Genomic DNA, 25000 nt, shown 5'->3' with positions numbered 1-25000 from the left:
AGATAAAGGCTAACTGACTATGATGATGTGATGAGTCAGAGCTATAAAGAAAGGTAAAGATGAAAATGTAAATCTTCACAACACAAGGTACTCCAATGAAATTTGTAATTTTGGGAATTTTTTTTTAGAGGGAGTGAGGAAGAGAGAGAGAGAGAGAGAGAGAGAGAGAGAGAGAGAGAGAGAGAGAGAGAGAGAGAGAGAGAGAGAGAGAGAGAGAGAGAGAGAGAGAGAGAGAGAGAGAGAGAGAGAGAGAGAGAGAGAGAGAGAGAGAGAGAGAGAGAGAGAGAGAGAGAGAGAGAGAGAGAGAGAGAGAGAGAGAGAGAGAGAGAGAGAGAGAGAGAGAGAGAGAGGGTGTATATTAACAGAGGCACAAAATAGCTTGGGGCTATTAAACATGATTTTGAACAAATTAATTCTATTCCCTTCCATTTCCATTCACACTTAGTGTTTTCTTGTTAACTTGGTGTATTCTTGTATCTTAAAAGATAACTTCATCTGCCTCTCTAATTATCATAAAAAAGTTACTCCACAAAGTCCCGACATCTGTATCCCCTGGAGTATATAAGCACTAGTCCCCAACTCCTAAACCCCCCAGCAACAATGAACAAGTGATTGGAGGAAAGCAAATCATTATATGCATGAACTGAGTATAGTAGTAAATGTATTTTTGCATTTGCTAGGTATATAAATGTGTGTACAAGCTGGTTAGATGAGCATATTAAAATTCTGTAATTCCTGAATTTACATCCGTACAACTCATTGGCTAAAATCATAACCTTAGTCACATATTACATTCATAATCTACTTCAGGGCTGTAGTTAACCTCCAGATTTATTCATGGAACAACTTTCTTCTTCTTTACACACCTTTAGTATAAATAAGCAGGGCCTTGAAGCCTACAGGACTTTGCTCTGGAGAGAGTGATTAGAATCATTAGAATGGCCATGAAATGATCCCTGCCATAGTCACACGCCACCTTTTTGTTTGACTTCACTATTAGGCTACAGGAGTCATTTTTTCTCCTTTACATTTGTAACATCATTTCCTCCCACTAGTGGGTCAATGGGTAGCTGATTTTTTCACAAATTCAGAGCAGAAATTTTGAACTGATTTATTTCTAGGTTCACAGCACAAAGTTTTCTTTTTTTTTGTCACACTAGCTAAATTATGTGCGCAACATTAAGAAAATGAATTTCCTCATATAATGTTTTTTTTTAATACATATCATTGATATTTTTAAGTAAATGTTTGGTGCCAAATACTATATTTTTTGGATAAATAACTTTTCTGGCTTACTTCCATTACTGCACCTTACTTCTGCTGAAGGAACCAATAAAGGATTGTCTTTGTAAAAATATATGTAGAACATTTCCATTCAAATCGCTCCACTTCCTTTTTTAATAATTCTTCTTGAGACAGGATAATGACAGTCACAATGTAATCTGCAATGATATTTTATTACTGAATCCTAACCTTACTAAATGTCTAGACGCGTGTGCTACCGCGTGGTCGGGTGAGGACTGGGTGGTGAACTGACGTCGAGAGTAATGATAATAATGACCATTGCACGGGGCACGGGAGACACTTTGTACTGCTGAGGACCGCCACGGGCATTTGCCCACACTCCCTGGGGCAGACCACAAGACCCTAGTTATACAATACCCACACACTGGTCCTGGTCCGGCCTGCCCTCAAGCTTGGCCCTAGCTGCCCTCTAGATAGGATTCTTGAATTGATCCTGGGAAAATTGCTGGTTAAAACTCATTAAAATATGAAAACTACTACTCTAGGCTACTACTATCATCATTCCCCTTTAAGTAGGGAATGCTATTTAAGTAAACTCACTTATGTACCAGGGTAAAACTAGCTGAGGTTAAAAATAATAAGTCTTTATAGACTTGAGTGAGGTCAGGGTTGAGGGCGGGCGCGGACGGAATAACGGCACCACCTGAAAAATAAACCTTTACAACATATGTTGCCGCAGCTTCTACCGTGTTGCAGGTACCTGGCCCAAACCACACCAAGATTCCTTTCAATGGTTCAAAGGTTAGTGGCAATTGGGTGTATACTACAATGAAAGATAAGATATCATCTACCATACAAGTATAGACAAGACATTTCCATAACAATGTAATAATTATAATAATAATATTCAAAGAAATGCTAACCTAACTTGGGCTGAGAAAGAACAAGGTTTGTGCAAGTTATTTAACCTAATGGACAGGTTAACCTAATGACCTCTGCTTATCCCTGCTGCACATCTGCTGTGAATAAAAGGTTTTACAAAACAACTGTACATCTTTGCTTTCCAATGAACTTTTTAAATAGTAAATCAATCAGAAGTTGAACCCAATAACAGTTTAGTTATTGTTGACAATGTTGACCATTTAAAGAGGCCACTGATAACCATCCTCCATGTAGAAAAATGATATGTAAAATAGTGAATGAATGAATTCCAGTGAGTTTTACAAAAATAAGATGGTCGGGACAAAGGTACCTTGTGATGAATGAGGGATGTGGTGTGGGCCACCAGGGTGGATGTGACTGCGGCCTTGGGGCGGTCGTGTACCAAGTCGGCACAAGCGGACTCACTGGAGCAGACTAGCCTCCAGTGTTTATCAAGGACAGGACACATCTAATCCAAAACCAGTTACAAACATTCTCACTACATATTTTGCATTACAAAAACAACAAAGAAGGTAGGCTACAAATATAAAGCAGTCAAACATTTGTTCATAAGCCTCTATAAGAGGTCATGTGTATATAAAACTTTACTTGAGACCTAACAATAGAAAATCTCAAACATAGGGTTGACAAAATTTTGATGGCAGTCATTTGTAGCCTGTGTTATTAAGAATAGTTGCAAACTGTCACCAGAGTTTACCCGAAGATCTGCTGACTAGGTACTTCAAGAAGCCTCAGAATAGGTTAAAACAACCCATAACCGCCATAGAGTTCACCATCTATATCACTTACACCAGTCATTATATAAAATATTAAAATTTTTAAGGGGAATAGGAGCAAGTACCATAATAATGAGAATAAGCTAAGCATAGCCCCTCCCTTCTCCCATAACTATAAAGCAATAGAGCCATTTAGAAAATGTTAGTTCCTAAAACTGGACCTTTAAATACAGTAATCAAATCCAACGAGTATCGTCTGGTGGTTACAACTTTTATTTTGCCGGCACTGGACAAGGATGGTGCTCGGCTATGAGACTGGCCACCCTCCACAAACGATGAAATCAATATAAATATTCATAGGCGAAAAAGAGAAATGAAAGGAAAAAAATTAAAAAAAGGAGAGAGCCCTGTCTTCAGCCCAAGTGTATAAAAGAAGTACCAAGGAAGCCACTATTAAACCACAAAGGAAACCATCCATTCAACTGAAACCTTATCCCTTAATCCCAAGATTTATCCCTCTTAACTATAATAACTGTATACAGCTCTTCCTGTGGAGAGTAGCCAGCAAAAAGTTGATAAATGTCAAAAAATCCTGAGGAGACATGCGTCCATCAGCCACTCACTGACTACACCTACACTATATGGTCAAATTTTGAACAGATCTCCGTCTTCCAAATGTACACATTAACCTGACTGAGGTCCAAACTCTAGAATGTCACTTGCAATGAGTTGAATTGTTTTCACTCTCTTTTTATCAGAGTTTTTGTTATAAAATTAAACAATCATCTCAACTTCCTGAAGCTCAAAGATTGGCTGGATTTATTTAACATTCTTAAACAATCAAGAGATGTTCTAGAATTGGGTCCAAAGATTTTTAAACAGTGCAAAGCTGAACTTAAATGTCTGACATGGTGTACCTGAAGACAATATATTTCACAGGTTTTGACTTAGAGTCATACACTCAGGTGAAGACTTATATGCAGAATGGCAAAATCACATTTAGCCATAATGCCATACAACAAATTTCACCATTCAATTAATAGATATCAAGTTTATTTTAGTGTTTTTTTTTTTCCATTTACCATTTACCAGAATATCTGGAAGCTAATTAGTACTTAAAACTCTTGATGCTAAAATCCATAAAATGAATGTTCACATATTAAAATCAGCTGTGTGGATCCTACAATATCCTGTACTAGTCAGATATTTGCTCAGCTGTGGTCTACCTTGGCACCAGACACCCTGGGTTGCAAGGAGGGAATGCCACAGAGAACCAGTGACACATACATGAACAATACAATGAAATAATGGATGGTAGATCATAACATTAAGGTTTGTAAAATTATATATCACATCAAAAATCAATATGGGTTTTAACTTAAGCATGATATCTTCCAATGCAAAGCCTAATGCACGTATATTTTTAAGATTTGCAAATGGACTGGTCCAATATTGTATAAGAAACATGACAATCTTTGGTGCTCTTAAGCATTCTAACAGTCTACTAAAATGTCCAATCAATAAATCATAAAAAAGTTGCATCCATTTACAATACCATGGAAGAGATTAGATAAAATCTTAAGGTCTTGCCAGAAGGAGCCCTTTAATAAAGATTCTTATATTATCTTTCACTGAAAGCAAAACAGAATCTCTCAAGCTCCTTTCTAAATGAACAAACAATTATGAAATTTTATATCTAACAGTAGATATTACGCTACATCAACAGTAACTAAAAAGAGTATTCTTACTTTTGTTTTTCATAAATAAAATCCTATACAACCAAAAATGGCAAAAACGTAAGGGCTTCTTATGGCAGCCTTGGTAACACTTAAAAGCACTAAGGATTAGACAATTTCCTTCTGCCAAATATGCACACCACAAAATCCAAATATACCTGCTGATGAATCTTGAAGCTCTCAACTAATCCCCAGGTACACACAAAGATATGAAAAGTAACAGAATAGCAAAGCTGAAGAGAATGCTGGATGTCCAATGTTCACAGTGTGTTTCGGATGATGAACAAACGAGGAGCAGCCCAGTGAAAGTGAGAGTGGAGTGTGGAGGGTGGAATGGGGCAGTGGCATCTGAGATGAGGACAGAATGCTGCACAGTGCTATATCACAGGGTGTCAGAAGAGCTAGCTCATTGGCAATTGATGGAAATTTGGAGACTCTTGGAATTCCTAATTCTGACCTTGTAATCTAGTGGTTGTAAGAACTGATGAAGGGAACGTTCTTGATTGAGGAAATAAAATTACTGAAAAAGAACTCTGGTATACTGCAAGCTTAGAGGGAAAAAACAGCCTGTTACACAGTGATGGAGTGGCTGTTATTAGAAGTGTTACACCCAGTGTTGTGATGATCATGGCGATGATGATGATGATGATGAAAATAACAAGTGATGGAAGTATTAGTGGAGTTGTGAAAGTGCATAATGCACATGGTTGCATTGGTTTTTGGTTGTGGCGGTGGTGTGCTGATGCAGAATAAAAGGTATGATATTAGGATGGTCCCAGGCCAACAGAAAAAGGCTGGTGAATTAAAGCAGAGACCTGTGGGGAGCAGAAAGATAAATGGAGCACAGAAGTAGTGGAGATGGAAAGGGTTGAGGTGGAAGTGGAAGATTGGTAGGGAAGCTGGGCCCATCAGAACACACAGTGAGATCGAGGTGGCTGAAGCTCGTGTGCCCTTCCCTCAGGCAGCACACACAAGCCTGGAAGCCAAAGGCGAGTTGAGGGGCACAAACAGTCTTTTTTTTTTTCTTTTCTTTTTTAATCAGACCTACATTTTAGCTATATTTTTTGTACAAGTTTCTAGCCCCATTTACCAGAGTATGCAGTATATATCCATTCATACACAATCCTCGTACCTTAATGCTTTTTGTACCGTGACACCCCTAACTTGACTATCATCTAGATTTATGGAGGAAGAGAAGAGGGGAAAAAATCTGTCACAGTGCCACACAAAACGCTCTTGTAGTGTGTGCTCCTGAAAACACATTAACAAGGCCTCAATGGTCTGGATGGTGTTAGGGCAACTGTTCCAAGAAACAATACATATCAAAAGGGCCCTAAACTTTCTCTGGCAACCAGATGATGTCTTTTCTCCCTTTTTACCTGCAGCCCTGCAGATCAACCAAACCAACACATGGCTCAATATAACACTTCCATTTTTCCATCATCACAACATATTGGCTGCCCTGAGGTGTCCATATGTAATTTAGGGGTGAATGTTAGCAGGTGACTTGGCTATATTCAATCCCTGCTTTGTTTTCAATGTGGAGCTGGCAACTATTTGGTATTCTAAGGTCTCCTAGTGAGACCTGTGGTGAATGGACTGCCCCCCAAAGTAATGGTGGTTGTGGAGAGAATGTCTCCCACAGGCTACCTGTGAAGGAGACCGTTTGGTTGGCTGATGGATGCTGATGCTGGTCGCATCTCAAGTTGAACCAGCAGAGGAAAGTGATCTGGAAGGGAAACAAACCTATTAATACAAAATATTCTACAGCCAAAAATCTGTAAACATTATATGCAATCTTTCTATTCTACAGAAATCATCTCTTTTACTACCTGAAGGTATATGAGGGTGTGGACAGCCCAACACCTTGTTATCTTTAAACCAATCAGTATCAATGGGTCCCAAGACACCCAAAGCTGACATTGTCTCACTGCTGTGGAAGATGTAGTCTATGATTCCTTTGAAATCATACCTGGAAATAAGAAAAAAATAAAAACATTAAGTCTCCAATCTTGAAAACTCTTGTACTTGAGACCTAAATTCCAGATATATTAAAAGCAAATGTATAAAATGAAAGCTAAATTGCTGTTAAACTTACGTATAGTTGGTATATGCCATGATATTAAAATCATAGGCAGCCGAGAGCTTGAAAGAATGGGTGTAGATGTTGGAATTAGAATTGACTAATGAATTATTAGTCTTGGCCATTGCAATCTTCTGCAGGCAGGTTTTATACCCAAAACCTTTGAAGTCTTCATGGTCCATTGACACATTTCCCTTTGTCAAGAACTCAACTACACCTAAAACAGAAAACATTTGCACATTAACACACTGCAGATTGCAAACTGTACCATCTCAAAACCACAAACTTAAACCTGTTTCTTAGCAACAGTAACGCAAACTTACCTGAGTCAGGAAGTGAATTAAGATCTCCGCACAAGAGAAGCTGAATGGAGTGTGGATCCATCTTGTGCCCAGACCGAGATCTATGCTGTGAATCCTCGACAATTTGTGTAATAATTTGTCTGATTTCACTCATCAACATAATTGTCTGAAGGAAAGAGAAACGAGTTTTATAAGCATATGTATGTACACGTAAAACTTTTTTTTTCTATAAAGCATCTAACAGAACTGTTTTACAAATTCTTCTGTAAACTATGAACTTCACCAACTGATGGCAAGAAGTGGGTGGGTGGGTGGGTGGGTGGGTGGGTGAGTGAGTGAGTGAGTGAGTGAGTGAGTGAGTGAGTGAGTGAGTGAGTGAGTGAGTGAGTGAGTGAGTGAGTGAGTGAGTGAGTGAGTGAGTGAGTGTGAGTGAGTGAGTGAGTGAGTGAGTGAGTGAGTGAGTGAGTGAGTGAGTGAGAATGAGACAAGAGGCAGACTCTCACCTGAATGAGTTTGACGTCACAGAACTCTGGGTCCCAATGAATGTGGGCTGTACATACTAGCACAGGCTGGCTGATTTGGGATTTATCTGGCAGCAATTCTGAAGATATGGACGTCAATGAGCACATGAACAGATAATAATAACCCTGTTGCAATATGTTCTACAACAGACATTAATCTTTTTGTGATACCTTGTAACAAATCCTTATGACACCAAAACACAAAGGAATACTCAATGGCCAGCTTATCAAGAAACGTACGTGAATTCTCCCATGCTGCTTCCTTGGTCTCCAGGAGCGCAGCCAGGCCTATGTTGTCTTTAGTCATGACGCGATTCAGCATGTCTTCCGATCCATCGTGGTTGGCCATAGCAAGTTGGTTAAATTCAATAAGGTGTTCCTTGACCAGGCTGAATCTGTTAATTTCAAGAGGATTAATAAACCTTCTCTTTAAGAAATGGTAGAAGTCATTTTCAACCTGCTATAATTAACATGAATTTTCTACTCTCTTTATTTACACAAAACAAACTACAATTTCTACACAAAGTAATTAGTTAGCCTATATATATACACTCATGTAGCAGACATTCTCTTTGCCCTCTACCACACTGGCTTTCTTGTTAAATTAACTCACTCACATCAGGAAGCCATGTACACAAACACTTCTTCCTCTGATTTTAGTTTGGAAATTTTGCTTTCAAAAAGATGGCTGCATAAATAATTACTCAGCAAGAAGTCAGTTACTAAACCTACCTGACTTTCCTTCTTTACCCTTTTCCATGTTTTTTGGAAAGATTATTTACATCATCATTACCAATCAGAATGCCAACAACAAGAACAGTACAGTAGTTACGATATCAAGGCTAAAAATATTTCCATATAGAAAAATAAATAATTAAATAAATTGAAATAAAATCAGAACTAAGGTATCAGGTGCAATCAGGTTTACTAATTGAGTTATCTATATGTAAACAAAATTTGCAAAACAAAATTCTAATGGACAAACACCAAGCAATTATTGATGCACTTCCTTTTAACCTAATATGCAATTCTAAAAACATTATCTACACATTTATTGCCTCATTCAGAGATAAAGAACAGTTTTCATATACAACTTGGTTTCTCCATTCATTATACTTTTACCAATTTCAGTTAAACCCCCCTTTTTTTTTTACTGAAATGAATGCCTTTACCATCATTTATCCCAAAGATTGTGCCAGTCACATTCATAAAACACAAGCAGCACAAAGTTGTCTTTTTCTGTAGGATCCCACAAACTGGGACAACAGCAAAGAAGTATTTTCCCAACCTCAATCACTTAATTGTGAGATACATCGACATCCTGGCAATAACTCATTACAAGCCCTTGCACTGAAACTCTCTCTCCCAGTTTTACACAAAACAGTATTCACATTCCTTTGTAAATGTACATGAAATCAAGGTTAGTTATGTCTTCTTTCTGTTGAAATGCAGCCTTGAAAAGTATTAAGCAAGAATTCAAATTTCACAGGTACCACACTCGATCAAATTGGTTTGGAGAACAATACAAGATTTTATAAAATGTTCCTGTGTAAGTGCTGTAAAATAATGATTAAAATATAGTAGCAAATGTACAACTTACTTGCTGGTTCTCCAGAAGATAGCACATCCATCTACATACTTTCGCTCACTTTCTGTCATGTGTTTTGCCCTTGATTTAGGGGAGAAAATTCCGTCGTATCCTTCACTCTTAAGCTCCGGTAGGAAAAAGTTGAAGAACTGATCTGTCTCCACTTCCTGAAAGTGAAAAGGTTTCAGCACTGGCTTCTTCACACTATATGCAGATAAGCAATTTCACACAAAACATATTTATATCCAAATAGATCAACAACAAAAACACAAACTACAGGCAGTACGCATGAAATTTTTCAGATCTCAATCATATATGAAAAGCAACTTCATGACAGCCGGGCAAAAAAAATATAAAACGTCACTCAAAAAAAAACCCCTGAGCACGTATGCCTACCTGTAGTGTAATGATGTCCGCCAGGTAGTGCTTGATCTCGTCCATAATCCCCTTCTTGCGGTACTCCCACTCCAGAGCCCACGACGGACAGTACCCGTACATTTGTCGTGTTGCATACTTGTCACATAATACATTATAGCACATCACTGTGAATATACCTGAGGAAAAATGAGAAAAAAGAGAGGTTACCATCAGCCTTGTAAAATGTATGATATGAATACTTGAGTGAATGTACAGTCCAAAAAATAAGTACTGTTACCATTAGCACAAACTACTCCGACAAATCAACAAAATGTTTTGGAATAGCAGGGCAAGGTAGATAAGCACAGCAATCTGATGTTAACAGAGAAAAGCAGTCAGTTCCTCATTAAACATAAGTAAAAGTAAAGGTAATGTACTGTACACTGGAATTCATACCACTATATATATATATATAATTATATATATATAATTATATATATATTATATATATAATTCTTATCATTCTAATTCTATTCTAAGCTAGGTTTGACTTTCAGAGGATAAAAACATGAATATTGTCATTTTCAGGTATATGTGCACAGCATACAAGTCAAATATAAAGAAAATATTAATAAAATGTATCAGTATGACAAGTATCTGTCTTAGATGCATTAACATAAACTCCCAAAATTTAATAACCCAAAATAATTAAAATTCACATCCTGAACTTTGCAAACCTTTGGGGGGAGAGGGGAGGGGGAGAATAGATTTTCCTCCTGCTTTAAAAGGACTCAATTTCATCCTAAAACTAAAAACTAAAAACTAAAAAAAAAAAAAAAAAAAAAAAATATATAAGGAATTAACTACTTCAAGTCTAGACCTTTCACTTTTCCCAGAGAAAGCAAATCTTACCAAATCTTTACTTATGCATTAAACTTTTGTTCAAGAGAGTCAAACATTGCGTGTGTGTGTGTGTGTGTGTGTGTGTGTGTGTGTGTGTGTGTGTGTGTGTGTGTGTGTGTGTGTGTGTGTGTGTGTGTGTGTCTTTGTCTCCCTCTTCCTATCCACGCCCCACTTCGTGCATTGCGTGTAACGTGAGCTGTAGATGTTGGGGGAAAATCTACGGGAAGTTCCCTGACAGAGAGAGAGAGAGAGAGAGAGAGAGAGAGAGAGAGAGAGAGAGAGAGAGAGAGAGAGAGAGAGAGAGAGAGAGAGAGAGAGAGAGAGAGAGAGGGAGAGAGGGGGGGGGGGAAGGGTGTGTGTGGTGTGTGTGTGTGTGTGTGTGTGTGTGTGTGTGTGTGTGTGTGTGTGTGTGTGTGTGTGTGTGTGTGTGTGTGTGTGTGTGTGTGTGTGTGTGCATGTGTGTGTGTGTGTGTGCATGTGTGTGTGTGTGTGTGCATGTGTGTGTGTGTGTGCATGTGTGTGTGTGTGCATGTGTGTGTGTGTGTGCATGTGTGTGTGTGTGCATGTGTGTGTGTGTGCATGTGTGTGTGTGTGCATGTGTGTGTGTGCTGTGTGTGTGTGTGCATGTGTGTGTGTGTGTGCATGTGTGTGTGTGTGTGCATGTGTGTGTGTGTGCATGTGTGTGTGTGTGCATGTGTGTGTGTGCGCATGTTCGTGTGTGCATGTGTGTGTGTGCGCATGTTCGTGTGTGCATGTGTGCGTGCGCATGTTCGTGCGTGCATGTGTGTGCGCGCCTGTGCGTGGGTGCCTTTGTGTGTACGAGTGTGTGTGTACGAGTGTACATGTGCGTGGGTGCCTTTGTGTGTACGAGTGTGTGTACAAGTGTACATGTGCGTGGGTGCCTTTGTGTGTACGAGTGTGCGTGTACGTAGGTGCATTTATGTGTACGAGTGTGCGTATGCGTGGGTGCCTTTGTGTGTACGAGTGTGCGTGTACGTGGGTGCCTTTATGTGTACGAGTGTGCGTGTACGTGGGTGCCTTTATGTGTACGAGTGTGCGTGTACGTGGGTGCCTTTATGTGTACGAGTGTGCGTGTACGTGGGTGCCTTTATGTGTACGAGTGTGCGTGTACGTAGGTGCATTTATGTGTACGACTGTGCTTGTATCTGGAGTCTGGGCAGTTTGCCTGCCTGCCTGTCTGTTTATGGGGGTAAGGTGAGGCAATTTACATAATCCATGCAAGACATCAAATCATTCAGTGTGACAGAAAGGCAACCACCCAGCATCGCAACGACCAAAATTCTACCCGTGAGACCACCACCGCAATCACCAGCTTTCTAAAGAGATCACCAAAACCTTTAAAAAAAAAAACTAAAAACTAAAAAAACTAAAAAAACTAAAACGCCAGATGAACAACGCACGAGACCCATTCTACTCTCGAGAAAAAAAAAGCCTTATTCCTTAACTTACATGAAGGTTTGGTTCGGTCGGGCTCGGCAAGGGGTAGCCATGGTCTCTGTGGCGGCTGAGGCGTCGTGACTGCAAAGAAAAAGAAAAAAAGGGGGTTATTATTTTCCAATGGTCTTTTCAATGGCTCTTGGTACGGTCTTGAATCGAGCAAAAGATTTTGTAGTGACCTTACAATCAAGTAAATTCCTCTCCAATCTGGAGTTATACACTTATCAAAAATGATGATAACCTAAAAAATAAAATTATAAAAGAAACATGGTCTAAATAATATGCATTCATTAGGGTGATGCGAGTCTTGCAAACAAACAAGGAAAAGCTGCAACCAAAAAGGAAGACCGTGCGTTTCATGGTCAATACTAAATCAGATTCGAATCCCATTTCATTAAGATGAAAGAAAAATCTCAAAGTACTAGTGATTTAGTCGACAGGTCTTTCTTGCAATGAGCGACAATATACTTCATTAATATTGTCTTAATACTAATATCTTCTGGATATACCTGTACTCTTCATAAAAGCAATACACATTTTTTCTGAAAATTTATACTGCATTATATATATCAGACTAAACGCTTACAAAGTAAACTATTTGACTAACATGAGCAGCCAACCAAGTGCCTGCCTCTGACATTTTCCTGTTGGCTATGAAAATGTATTCATCTATTTATGGTCTCAATCAACCAGTCTTTTTTTGTGGTTATTTGGTATTAACATAAAAGTAAAAACCTAGTCACACAACAAACTGCATTTGTTTACTAAATCCTAACCTTGACCTCATACAACTTTTCACTTCACCGTCATCATCATCTAAGCTAATGAGTAAATAATGAGACTTCACAAATGTACAGTAGGGATCTAAGATCTCTAAAAATCTATTACTCAAATCCAATACTTTTAGAAGTGGACATCCGAGTTTCCTCTTGCAGTAGGTACTCACAGGTATTTTCGTGTATCGATCTAATTTCGTCAGATATTTCTTCAACTTTCGTTTCACACAAAAAAAAAAAAAAAAAGATTCTGCAACAGACTATTAAGCTCCTTAGATCCATATGATACTCAATATCTATCAAAACTAAATAATGATACCAAGTCGTGAAATATCTAATTGTTAGATATTTTTAAACAATAATAATAATAGAGTTGCACCTTACACATTCTAGTCTGCATTCACTCACTCATCATATACACAAGCACATGTACACACGCACACAAAAAAACTCCCATATTTTTAAACAGCCTAGCATTCCAGTTCCATCTACCTACTAGGCGTGTATGTAGGTTCTACAGCAAAATTGTGCACAAGGTGACAATGATGCAGTAGATCTGTGGCATCGTGTTGGGATGGCAACAGCGGCACAGGGTCACTCTCTCTCGCGACGGACATGGCAGGGTACACGTGAGGTCCCCCCCAGAGCCACCCGCCCCATGGCTCCGCCAAGAAGCCCTCTGACTGGACTGGCCAAGACTGTAGCTTCCCTAGGCTGACCACGTCCCCTCGCAACGCCCTCCCCTCCTTGCAGTCCCGGACGACGGGCTGGAAGACGGCGGGCGGGAACTGCGAAGCCGAACTGGGTCTCGGTCTCGCGCAGGCGTCTGGCGTCGGGTGGTGCGAGGCGCCCAGCTCCCAGTCCAGGATGGTCTTCAGGTTGGCCAGGGTGCTGCTGGTGGCTGACAACTGCGGCGCCAGGGAGCCCTTTTTCGCGTCCTCCATGGCCGCGGAATAGCGCTGAGCCTCGGGGAGGAGCCAGCATATGCGCGTGGTTAATTTCTGCGCCATGTCGCCTAGCACTTCTAGGTCCCTTTTCATGCAGGTCCACCGCATGGGGCGCACGGAAGGCCTGTTGGTCACGTCACAACACACGAACTTGGGAAGCTTTTTCACGGCACAGTTGTTATTCTCGTCGGTGACCGACCGGAACGCGCCCACCATCTCCATAAGCAGGCCCCGCACGCCCTTCATGTACGGCAACGAGAACCCCCATGACGTTAGAATATTCCGAGACAGGTGGACTTCCTGCAGGGTGAAGTGTGAGGCCACAAGATGCACTGTCAATTCGTCGTCCATGTCCGCCTTCACGGCCTGCCACAACCAACACAAAAGATCGTCCTGCACAATGGGGACCGGGTCGTTGTAATTCATTCCATCGACGTTGTTGTTTTTATCCTCCCCGGCCAGGAGCGGATCCGACACATCGAAATAATCCGTTTCTTGCGAGACGGCTGAGTAAGTGCTGCCGTTGAGAGGAGAATCGCATTCGGGCCTTGAGCCCAGCGACCCACCTACCGCCAAATCAGGAATATCCAGTTCCCCCACAAGGCATTCCTCGTACACTCTGACGACCCAGGTCTTCATATGCGCCAGGTCCTCGTCCAGACTCTCGTCCACCAGGCTCACGTCCGCCTCGTACATGACCGGGAGGTCTCGCTGCTTCCTGATTGCTGGCAGCATCCAGCTCAGACGCAAACTGAGCTGCTCTAGGAGAATGTTAATGCCCTTCACCTCCTTCTGTAGGTGATTTTTCTCATGGACACTGGCGCCGAACGACGCCTGTGCGCACACGAACTGCGGCAGAATGTCCCAGAAGGTGGTGATCAACTTCCACAGCTTGACGGTGACGGGCGGGATGGCGACGTGTCTCCCCTCCAGCACTACCCAGCCTTCCGGGATGGACGACTTGATGCTGATCTCCATCTCGGCGGGCTCGAAGGCGCAACAGGTGCTGCAGGATTCCTCTCCAAGATCTCCCAAACCCAGGCGACCGCAAGACTCCGCACCGCACACCGTTCTACAGGACTCTCTCTTGCAGGACAATCTATCCGTAGGATGTGACGCCGAATCGGAAAATCTTGCGCTCTTGCTTTCCTGACACAGCTCCTCTACTACACTGGCGCAACACCCACATTTTATTCTTGTATTACTGTTGATGGTGTGTTCGCGCCCCGCATGCAATTCATGACCCTCACACACTGTTCCTTTCGTGCAAGGTATTTCAGATCCGGCTGTCGTTGCCTCCGCGGTTGAACAGCCCCTCTCATCTTTCGCCTCGGCCGGAGTGGCTGCCACAAAGCGTCCCTCGGGCTCGGCACCGGAGGCCGTCGGTAGCGCTCGCTTGAATATCGGAATGCGAGACTTTCTTGCGTTTGCGCGAGGCTCGTTCTTCGTAATGTTCACCGAGCTCCTCGCTAAAGGATTCCCCGCCGCCGCGCCGTCGTCCCTGGAGCCAGCAGACGCGTCCTCCTCATGCGCCGCGCCAGGGGTCCTCCTCCTGTGGAATGGGACGCCCTCGTGCTTCCCTTCGAACAGGGTCTGCACCACGTCCTCCAGCTCCGCCCGCCACCCGATCCAGTCCACCAGCAGCTGACACGCGTGCAGCAGCTGGTCGTGCGAGTAGCGAGAGGCCACCACGTGAAGGACCAGGTCGCGCTCCAGCTCCGTCCACATGGCCTCCTGCATCACGCTCAGCACATCGTTCACCACTTCCATGCCTGCGGCGGACGCGAGCACGGGCGCGGGCAAGGGGAAGGCTCACCACCTCCACTCACAGGCACAAACTCTCTCCCACCGAGGCGCTTCCACAAACAAGCCAGCGAACCACATACTAGCGCGCAGAGCCGAAGTGCACACAATGTCGAAAACGGGTATTACTCTATAACGAGAGAGGGCGCCATGACTCCGTAAGGGCACCGAGGCTCGACGGCAGAGTCCGCACTAGAGGGGCATAAACACGAACGCACAAAGCTCTCTCCCTTGCCCTCGTCCTTCTTCACTGACCCACGCAATTCTTCCAACTGCGCTTATCCAAACAACCAACGCTACCCCCCACCCCTCCCCTCCAGTCCCTCCCAACACCCCCTACAAACTACCCAGCGTCACACAAACTGCCACTTCCCACCCATATCCAATTTTCGAGTCCAATGAGAAGATTCGCAATATCCCTACTCATCCCTACCGCCCCATACTTACCCACACTAACCAGGGCGTAAATCCCTCCTTTAACACAAACTCCCGAACCTCTCCTGCCCGACAAATTACAAGATAAAGCTCCGCTATCAACCGGGCCATAAAGCATATTCTCGTAATCAAAAAATCCCCTACAAGGCTCGCTATTGTTGCGGCGACTCATGATTCACTTCGGACTCGGGACTCGCCCTCTTCATGCCGACACAGACGGCGATGCACTTTGAGGAATGGGCGTGGGCGGGGCGGAGTAGAGAAGAAGTGTGCGGAAAGATGGAGGAGGAGGGAGGGGGGAGGATGGACGGATGGACGGATGGATGGATGGATGGATGGATGGACGGATGGACGGAGGGAGAGAGGGAGAGAGGGAGAGAGGGAGGATGGAGAATGGATGGATAATGGATGGACGGAGGGACGGAGGGAGAGAGGGAGAGAGGAAGAGAGGAAGGACGGAGGGAGGAGGAGGGAGGGAGGGAGGGAGGGAGGGAGGGAGGGAGGGAGGGAGGGAGGGAGGGAGGGAGGGAGGGAGGGAGGGAGGGAGGGAGAGAGGGAGGGAGGAAGAGAGGAAGAGAGGAAGAGAGGAAGAGAGGAAGAGAGGAAGAGAGGAAGAGAGGGAGGAGGGAGGAGGGAGGGAGAGATGGGGAGGGGGAGCAGGAGGAGGGAGGAGGAAGTGAGAGGGAGATAGAAGGGGGAGGAAGAGATGAAGGGGGGAGATATAAGGGGAGACAAGGAGAAAGAATGGGAATGGGAAGAGCAGAAAGAATTCAAGAAAAGCAGGGGGGGAAGACGCAGCAGGAGAGGGGGGAAAGCGACAAAGGGAAACACACTGATGCATTTGAGCCTTGAGCCGCTGAATAGCCGCTTCCTTCATAATGCTGTTAGCAAATTACAGCTGCTCATGCGATTTTCTCACGCAGTAAGGCCAGAAAGAAGAAGTCACAGAAAGCTACTCCAGAACCCCCCCCGAGACATTAAGAATTCCGTTGCAAGGAGTCTGCCTGCCAACGCCGTCGGTGCAGTGGCCCAATTTTGCACTCTCGTATTAACTTGATGTTGTAGTAAGCCATTTTTTGTAGACAGAGCAAGTATCCAGATCCGTCAGCGTAACACTCGCATACATCATCGCCCATAGATTGTGTGTGTTCCTTTATCGTTGCTAACGCAGCTTGTTTTAACACGCAGTTATGTACACTTTTCTTTGTGGTAGACATGTAAGGTGTACCATCAATGTTGATTTTTTTTTCATGGTGGAATGGATCGACCTTTTGGTATTTTACTAATTGGGACATTGAGCTTTGTAATGTTCATTCAGATTCTGTGTATCAGAGGGCGCGCGTGTGCGTGATTAGTAACATCTGCTTGCGTGATTTTACGTTGCAGTTGTTTTTGGAAAGCTGAAAGATACGCGGGTTCCCTCAGAGCATTGACCCCTAAATACATTGGAAATAAATTTAATTCCATCAAAAAGGGATGATGAGTGTAGCTCCGATCTCATGTTCACTATCCTTGCTGTTCTCGGGGCGCCGAGGATAATCCTCATAGCTTCATTTTGCACTACCTCCAAGCTATTTATTTGCAGTACATGGTAGTCTACGACTGACCTTATAAAAGCCAAGTAAAACAGTCTAGCGTAAGGCCAGAATGTGGTGAACACTGGAGGGAACACCCCGTAGATTTCCTCCAACATCTACAGCTCACGTCACTCGCAATGCACGAAGTGGGGGTGGAGAGGAAGAGGGAGACAGACAAAGACGAAGACAAAGATACACACACACACACACACACACACACACACACACACACACACACACACAGAGAGAGAGAGAGAGAGAGAGAGAGAGAGAGAGAGAGAGAGAGAGAGAGAGAGAGAGAGAGAGAGAGAGAGAGAGAGAGAGAGAGAGAGGATAAAAATGAAAACGTTACCAACTGGGGCAAAACCAGAACACTTCTTCCAATCCCTGAAAAAACGCACGATAAATTAAACCCTCCGAAGAACAAAGACCAGATCGTGAAAACAAAGGGCGTGACAAAAGCTCCCAAGAACTGGCTCGCAAGAAAAAGAGAGAGGAGAAAAAAAAAAAACAATCTGACCTCAAAAAAGGGAGAAAAAAAAATGAGACCTGGACGCCCGCCCGTTCAGCGCCGTCTAACGCCTCTCCACGGGCCACCGCAACCCCCAACCATACATATCCGAAGTGTTGATACAAAAACCGCGTAAAACTGTAATCCGAAATAACTGAGAGGCCGAATCGCAGTCAGCAGAGCACAGCGCCCCTCCCCCTTCCCCTTCCCTTGCCCCGCCCATTGCATCCCCTCTCCCCCCCCCCACCTCTTCCCTGAATTCCTATGGGGGGAGTTTTCGGGGCTAAAAAAAGGACCCCGGGCGCGTGGCCAGCGGAAGGTAAACAAAAGCGTCTTGGGCCACGAGGGCACGGGGCGAGGGACAAGGGCAGTGTCGTCTTTGTTGCCCCGGGAGTGAGAAGCACGTGACGCGGCCCCTACCAACAGAAGCACGTGTCTACCCTTGTTTATCTCCCGCCTGGCACTTGGCACACGACGGTGGAAGGAATGGGGGGAAAAAAACATAAAAAAAAGATAACTTATCAACACTCCCCAGACCCACCACCGCATCACACGCGCCCGCCTTCGTCCCACATAGAGGAAGAGCACAAAGCTAACCCTACCTGGCTTCGAAACCTAATATGATCCATCTATCCACAAACAACTGACTTTTATAGCCCACCTCACGACAAAGAAGTCACTTTGCGGCCCACGGAGGAACCATTAGTTAAACTCCATCCCAGCAGAATAAACATTAGTAACCATAATGTCCGACTTGAATCCACATAAAAAGGTTTAGACATTGCTTAAAAACGCACGGACAGACGAGACGAACATTAAGCATGAATAAGTAAATATACGCTCCTTGAAGAGCAGAAATTTATGAGTAAAACAAATAAGAATAAAATAGGTAAATGCATAAAACCAAAATAAATACACCAAAACACACTTCGAAGTTCCATTTAAATTTCAAATGCTGAGGCCCGTGAAATGGTTTTCAGCGAGCGCTCCTAATATTTCCCTAGAGTGTGTTCCTCCATTCCACCTCTCCCATTCTTTTGTCTGTCTCATTAATCTATTTATCGTTTATTGTTCTTTCGTCCTTTATATACCAAATATAATTAAATGTTGCAGTTTGGAGTTAGATATTGAGCAAGATCTAATGCAAATGCAATTTTTTTTTATTGTGAGGTTTTAAAACAAAATGTTTAGAAATAAATGTTGTGTGCGTGTGGTGTGTGCGTGCAAGTGCAAGTGCAAGTGCAAGTGCAAGTGCATGTGCATGTGGATGTACATGCGCGCGCACATAGAAATAACCATATAACGAAAAACTGAAACACACAAAATGAACATACGTATACATACACCCAATCGCTGACTCGTTCACACACAAATCTTCCACTTGAGCAAGACGCTACCCCAGTAAACATTATGAACGAGCCAAGGCCGTCGAATTCGGATCAACATTACACATGGCGAAATGCAATCTTAGTACCATGCATTCTGGAGGGTTGCAGGAAGAAAAACAAACCGAGCACTGTTTCGCAAACAAAATGGCCTAAACTAGGAGAAAAAAACACAATGTATGCTTTCATGTAATTCAAATAACCACGCAAAAAAAAATTATGCTATGTGTAATGTCATGTTTCTGTAATCCATGACATACCGATTTCGAATGAATAACAATCACTATCATTTCCATATTAAACAAAATAAATAAATAAACAAATAAATAAATAAATCACAAACCAAGAACACATTATCGTTTCCTGAACCCACGTACCATTTTTTTTAAAATAAATAAACGAAAAACACACGACAGTTCTCACCCCCGGCAAAGACTCGTACGACCATTGGGAAAACAGTAATCCGATAACAGTCATTTCTCGACGCACGCATACTTCCTGCCTGTCTGCATTCCTCAAGCAAACCTCCCCAGCAAGCACGGACAGACCCCGGGACAAAGGACTCCGAACGCTTGACCTTTTCAGACCTTTACCCTTGGCAACGACCCCCGCTATCCGGACCCCCACCCCCACCCCACCCCACCCTCCCGAGGATCCCCCAACCCTCTTGACAACATGAGGCCGCGACCAGATTTTTTTTTTTTTTTTTTTAACGCTACTTCATGCAAACCTGAAGTCGATCTCTTACGACCAAACTAACCTTTTTCTACTTCATACATACTCATATGTGGTTCACACACGACAAACTATAACTCCTCTAGTTACCACTTTATTCAAAACGACGTGTGACTCTACTGCGGCGAAATAAAACGCTTCTGGTTACCGCTTTATCCGAACCGCAAGTGGCCCTAATCTATTCCAACAACAGTGCCATTAACAGGACCACGCTACCATCTGTTGCACCTGTTACACCCTCACCTCAGCATTCGGCATATCTATCTTCGCATGACACGCTAACCACTACCTTTTCATAGCATTCCGACTTCATAACAGCATTCAAACTTATACATGACACTCTCGCTTTTACTGTTATAGCATTCTTAGCCACCCTTTCGAGTTTCACTGGATACTACTGGCTACCTCAATGGATTCTATCGTACCGTAAATATTACACCCATAGCATTTTGCCTACCTTCAACGTCTTCTAAATTACGTAGTACACCCTATCCAATACATTCAAAGCACTCGAACTACCCTCAAAGGAGTAGCTACATCAAGTACGCATTATTACACTTACACTATTACGTATATAACTTTCTGGTATACATACTGCACCCTAACCATCACGTTTATACCAGTCTAGCTCCCCCCCCCCCCCTTAAAAGTCTCACGTATGACACCCTGACATTATCACAGGAGGTCCCCCTGGCTACCCCTTCTCACACACATGGCGCAATTACACTTTGTGGTGTCGCTATTAGCATCGCCATATAAAAGGGTCTCTGTCCAGTTAGTTGGGCTCCAAACCAAAGCTCTTATGAGGCTTTTAATGCTCGGCAGTATAACCAACCTTTCTACCTGCCTCCTTAATCATCCGTTTATGATCTTGTAAACATAAAGGAGAAAATGACGCAACAGTGCAAAGAGAAAACACGAACACTAAGCAAAGACGTATTTTACACCTGTCAGATCCACATTTAGAAACGGACATGGCTTAGCACGTGCGAAGAGAGAAGACACTCAAGAACCGAACTATACGAGAACCTAAGGAAACAACAACAGCCAAAACAACAACAATAATGCTGCCAGAACCTTTAAAAAAAACACGCAAAACGGTCACTACCAGCGAGCAAAATCTCCGTATCTCAGAACCCTGAGTAGACGAGAGACCGCTGTCCCAAGATCTGCGAAAAACCACAAGTTTCACTACAGACTTAACGAATCATTAATCAGTGGTTAAAAAAACTTAGACGTCTAGTACCCGAACCCCTTCATTAGTTCTACCAATACACACGTTACTCGGACACGCAAGTGTTGCATAAACATTAAAACGACCCCCCCCCCTTCCCCCGAGACGCCCTTCCTCACCACACCACTAACACTCGAGAAAACTAAAAAATAATAGCCCGCGAATCCTCCTCGAGCTGCACGTGACATCCGGGACACCCCCTCCTGCCAAAAACCTTACATCCGGGGACCTTCCCTTCTACCAATACCAAACATCCGGGCAACTTGGCGTATCCTAAAACCCTCGGGAAGCCTCGTGTCTCTAACCGTAAACCCTGGGAAGCTTCGAGTCTAACCTTCCCATCAGTTGGGAAACCTCATCAACGAGAGACTTTCCCCAAGAAGAAGAGGAGGAAGAACATGACGAATAATAAGAAAAGTCTAGGACAAAGTCAAAGACAAAGGCGAAGAAGAAAAAGAAGAAAAAGAAGAAAAGAAGGAGAAGAAGGAGGAGAAGAAGGAAGAGAAGAAGGAGGACGAAGAGGAGGAGGAGGAATCGAGGAGGAGGAGATAAAGAACGGGGTAGAAGAAAGAAGAGAAAGAAGAATAAAACGAAAGAAAAGAGCAAGAAGAAAAGGGATGAACAAGAGGGAGAACAAGAAGAGGAGGAGGAGAAAACGGCGTGTCCATGCACCGCGTCTCCATCCAGAACCCCTTGGACTGTAACACCATTACAAGAGCCAAGAGAGCTGCAGGAGGGGAGCCGGAGGTGTGTGTGTGTGTAATGAGGAGATATAAAAGCAGAAGATGACACAGCACACACAAACTTTCTCTTCCCGGGTGCAACGTTCGTGACACCGAGGCAACACACGCGCCTTGCCGGGCCCTCTCTCTCCTTCCTCCGCTCACAGGCTCTTTCTCGGTCTGTCTGTCTGTCTGTCTGTCTGTCTGTCTGTCTGTCTGTCTGTCTGCCTGCCTGCCTGCCTGCCTGCCTGCCTGCCTGCCTGCCTGCCTGCCTGCCTGCCTGCCTGCCTGTCTGTGTCTGTCTGTCTGTGTCTGTCTGTCCATATCTGTGTCTCTGTCTGTCTGTGTCTGTCTGTCTCCCTATCTCTCCCCTCTCCCTCCCTAGCAACAAGCCCCTCTCACTCACCCTCACTGCAACATCAACAAACGTTTCCATCCCTGCACGAGGAGAGGCTAAAAACGCATCCTCAGGCCCCCCAGAGCAAGGCAAACAAGAGAGGACACGTGTGTAACACTGCTGCATAGGATCGGACGCGCACACAGGGACCCGATCACATGCTACGGCGCAGCAGCGTAGGTCAGGGAGAAGGCATATAAACAGACACAGGTTAGGTTAGGTCAGGTTAGGTGGCCCGCTACGTGATGTATTCGAAACAGTGCCTTTGAGACAGGAGAATCCCCCTCCCCCTCCCCCTCCCCCTCCCCCTTTTCAGAGCTCGGACCCTCTAGCTACCGCAGAAAGCATTCGTCCCTATTGTCTACATGGAAGAGGTGGGAGATAATACCTCTGAACCGTCTGAAATTGGGTCATACAATTAATTATCTCTCTTTCTCTTTCTCTTTCTCTTTCTCTATCTCTCCCTCTCCCTCTCTCAAACACCGTTGCCAAACATTTCCTCTTGGTGCAATGCAATAACCACCCGCGCGTCGTCGCCAGCTTTCTCCCGCCGCGTCCGATTCGGTGGCTCACAACGAATACAGGGAAAAGATGAGGATCGGATAAAGAAAGGGGTTCTCGGAAAGGGTTACTGGGTCCTCGCGCAGCCCCGGATGAAGCAACGCCGCTGGAACTTCCCGAACAACATTCCCTGCTTTGTTGTTCTTATCGCCCTTCACACAAAGACGGTCGAAAGATACGGAATACGCGCGCTCACACACACGTTCGCGTTTATTTATATATATATATATATATATATATATTCTTTTTTTCTTTTTTTTATAAACACTGCATATCAAGGGCTATTGACGATATGCCTACGAGAACCCGGTAGCGTGGGGTGGGGTGGGGTTGGGTGGGGTGGAGGAAAGGGGCAGTGAGGGAGAGGTGGTGGGGGCGCGGAGGGCGGGCCCAGGCCAATAGAGGAAGCGCCTGCGGAGGGCGGCGGGAGGACTAACTGTCCTGCGACACTCCTGACCTACTGACTCACTCAGCCAACCGGTTCACGGCGGCGTCCTTCCTCTTTCCCCCAGCTGCCTTTGTGATCTTCGACACCCCCTCCCACCCCGCCCCCTACCCCCGTGACGGACACACACCGCCGCCTCGCCTCCTCCTCCCCCCACCCACCACACACCCTTCCTCCTCCTCCGCTTCCTCCCCCTTCCCCACCTCCTCCCATCACACAAACCCCTCCTTCTCTTCCTCTCCCTTCCCCTCCCTCCTTCCCCACCCCACCCAACCCACCCACCCTCCTCCCCGCCGCCCACCCGCCCATTACCGAAGCGACGGAGCCAACGTCTCGAGACTTCCCGCCCCCGACTGGTTTTACGAGACCAACTTTCCCGCCGCCAAGTAATCCGTTACGAGGATTGCGAGACGACACCGAGACGACACCGAGACGACACCGAGACGACACCGCGACGACACCGAGACGACACCGAGCGACACCGAGCCATCCGTGCCACAAGCTCGCCGGACAGAGTATGGCACGGATCGACTCGTAATCGCCCCGTAATGCAACTCGGTTTTTTTTTTATCTCTCTGTCTCACTCCCCGATCTGTCTCTCTGGTCTTATTTTCTTCGCCCTCCTGTTTCCGTATCTCTCTTTCTTTCTCTGTCACTGTTTCTGTCCGTCCGTCTGTCCGTCCGTCCGTCTCTCTCTCTCTCTCTCCCTCTCTCCATTCCTCTCTCCCTCTCTCTCCCTCCCCCCCCCTCTCTCTCCCTCTCTCTAACTGCCTCACTTCCTGGTACTTCTCACAAGCCCCTTACTCCACTCACGTTTGCAAGCACGCTATTACCTAGCACGCTCCGGCTCCTCCCAAGTAGCAGTGTCCGCTACATCTCCGTTTTTCTCTCTTTCCTTCCTTCTTTCCTTCCTTCCTTCCTTCCTTCCTTCCTTCCTCCCTTTCTTTCTTTCTTTCTTTCTTTCTTTCTTTCTTTCTTTCTTTCTTTCTTTCTTTCTTTCTTTCTTTCTTTCTTTCTTTCTTTCTTTCTTTCTTTCTTTCTTTCTTTCTTTCTTTCTTTCTTTCTTTCTTTCTTTCTTTCTTTCTTTCTTTCTTTCTTACTTACTTACTTACTTACTTACTTACTTACTTACTTTCTTTCTTTTTCTTTCTTTCCTTCCTTCCTTCCTTCTTTTTATGTCAGCATTTATGTGCGACTAAGCAACGTGACTCCTGTCTTGCTAACCCTTGTTACATCACGAATGGCTTTGCTCGACTGGAATCAGCTGACAAAGAACTAGCCGGCGATTCTTGCCATCCACACGCATGGAAAGATCAAACCTGCCGTCAAAAGCGAAAGAAATCCACCGACGAAACTTCAGAGTCATGATAATCACCACGCCTCGTAAAAAAGGGGATGAATAATTAGTAATAAAGATGAACGAGCGAAAAGGATCAGCTCGTTCCCTGCGCAGGTGTCAGCACACGCGGAAGGACGTCCACGCTTCGCCCCACGAAATACAAAACCCAACCAACAAATCAAACGACCCAAACAAATCAAACAGCCCGTCACCAAGCCGTGACACATCGCAAACACGCAGAATCCTTACGAGTTGACAAGAACGGCAGGAAACAGACCATGA

At 44.4% G+C, this 25000-nt stretch overlaps 1 protein-coding gene across 2 annotated transcripts in view; it reads right to left on the bottom strand.

Moving 5' to 3' along the window:
- Positions 1-1436: 1436 nt before the first annotated feature.
- The window catches only part of LOC125037380, a 118449-nt gene continuing 94885 nt past the window's right edge, over positions 1437-25000 (bottom strand). The window contains exons 1-10 of one of the 2 annotated variants that reach the window (XM_047630486.1): positions 13124-15649; positions 11864-11932; positions 9530-9687; positions 9146-9300; positions 7786-7940; positions 7528-7625; positions 7046-7190; positions 6738-6939; positions 6472-6611; positions 1437-6368 (exon numbers count right to left, since the gene is read on the bottom strand). In XM_047630486.1, the coding sequence (XP_047486442.1) occupies positions 6286-6368; positions 6472-6611; positions 6738-6939; positions 7046-7190; positions 7528-7625; positions 7786-7940; positions 9146-9300; positions 9530-9687; positions 11864-11932; positions 13124-15344 (3426 nt within the window). In that variant the 5' untranslated portion in view covers positions 15345-15649 and the 3' untranslated portion in view covers positions 1437-6285. Of the gene's footprint in view, positions 6369-6471; positions 6612-6737; positions 6940-7045; positions 7191-7527; positions 7626-7785; positions 7941-9145; positions 9301-9529; positions 9688-11863; positions 11933-13123; positions 15650-25000 lie in introns of those variants that run through there. The other variant, XM_047630487.1, reaches the window with a different exon arrangement.

The sequence above is a fragment of the Penaeus chinensis genome, chromosome 23 (assembly GCF_019202785.1).
Source record: "Penaeus chinensis breed Huanghai No. 1 chromosome 23, ASM1920278v2, whole genome shotgun sequence".
Taxonomy (NCBI): Eukaryota; Metazoa; Arthropoda; class Malacostraca; order Decapoda; family Penaeidae; genus Penaeus; species Penaeus chinensis.
This window is presented reverse-complemented; position numbering and strand designations above follow the sequence as displayed.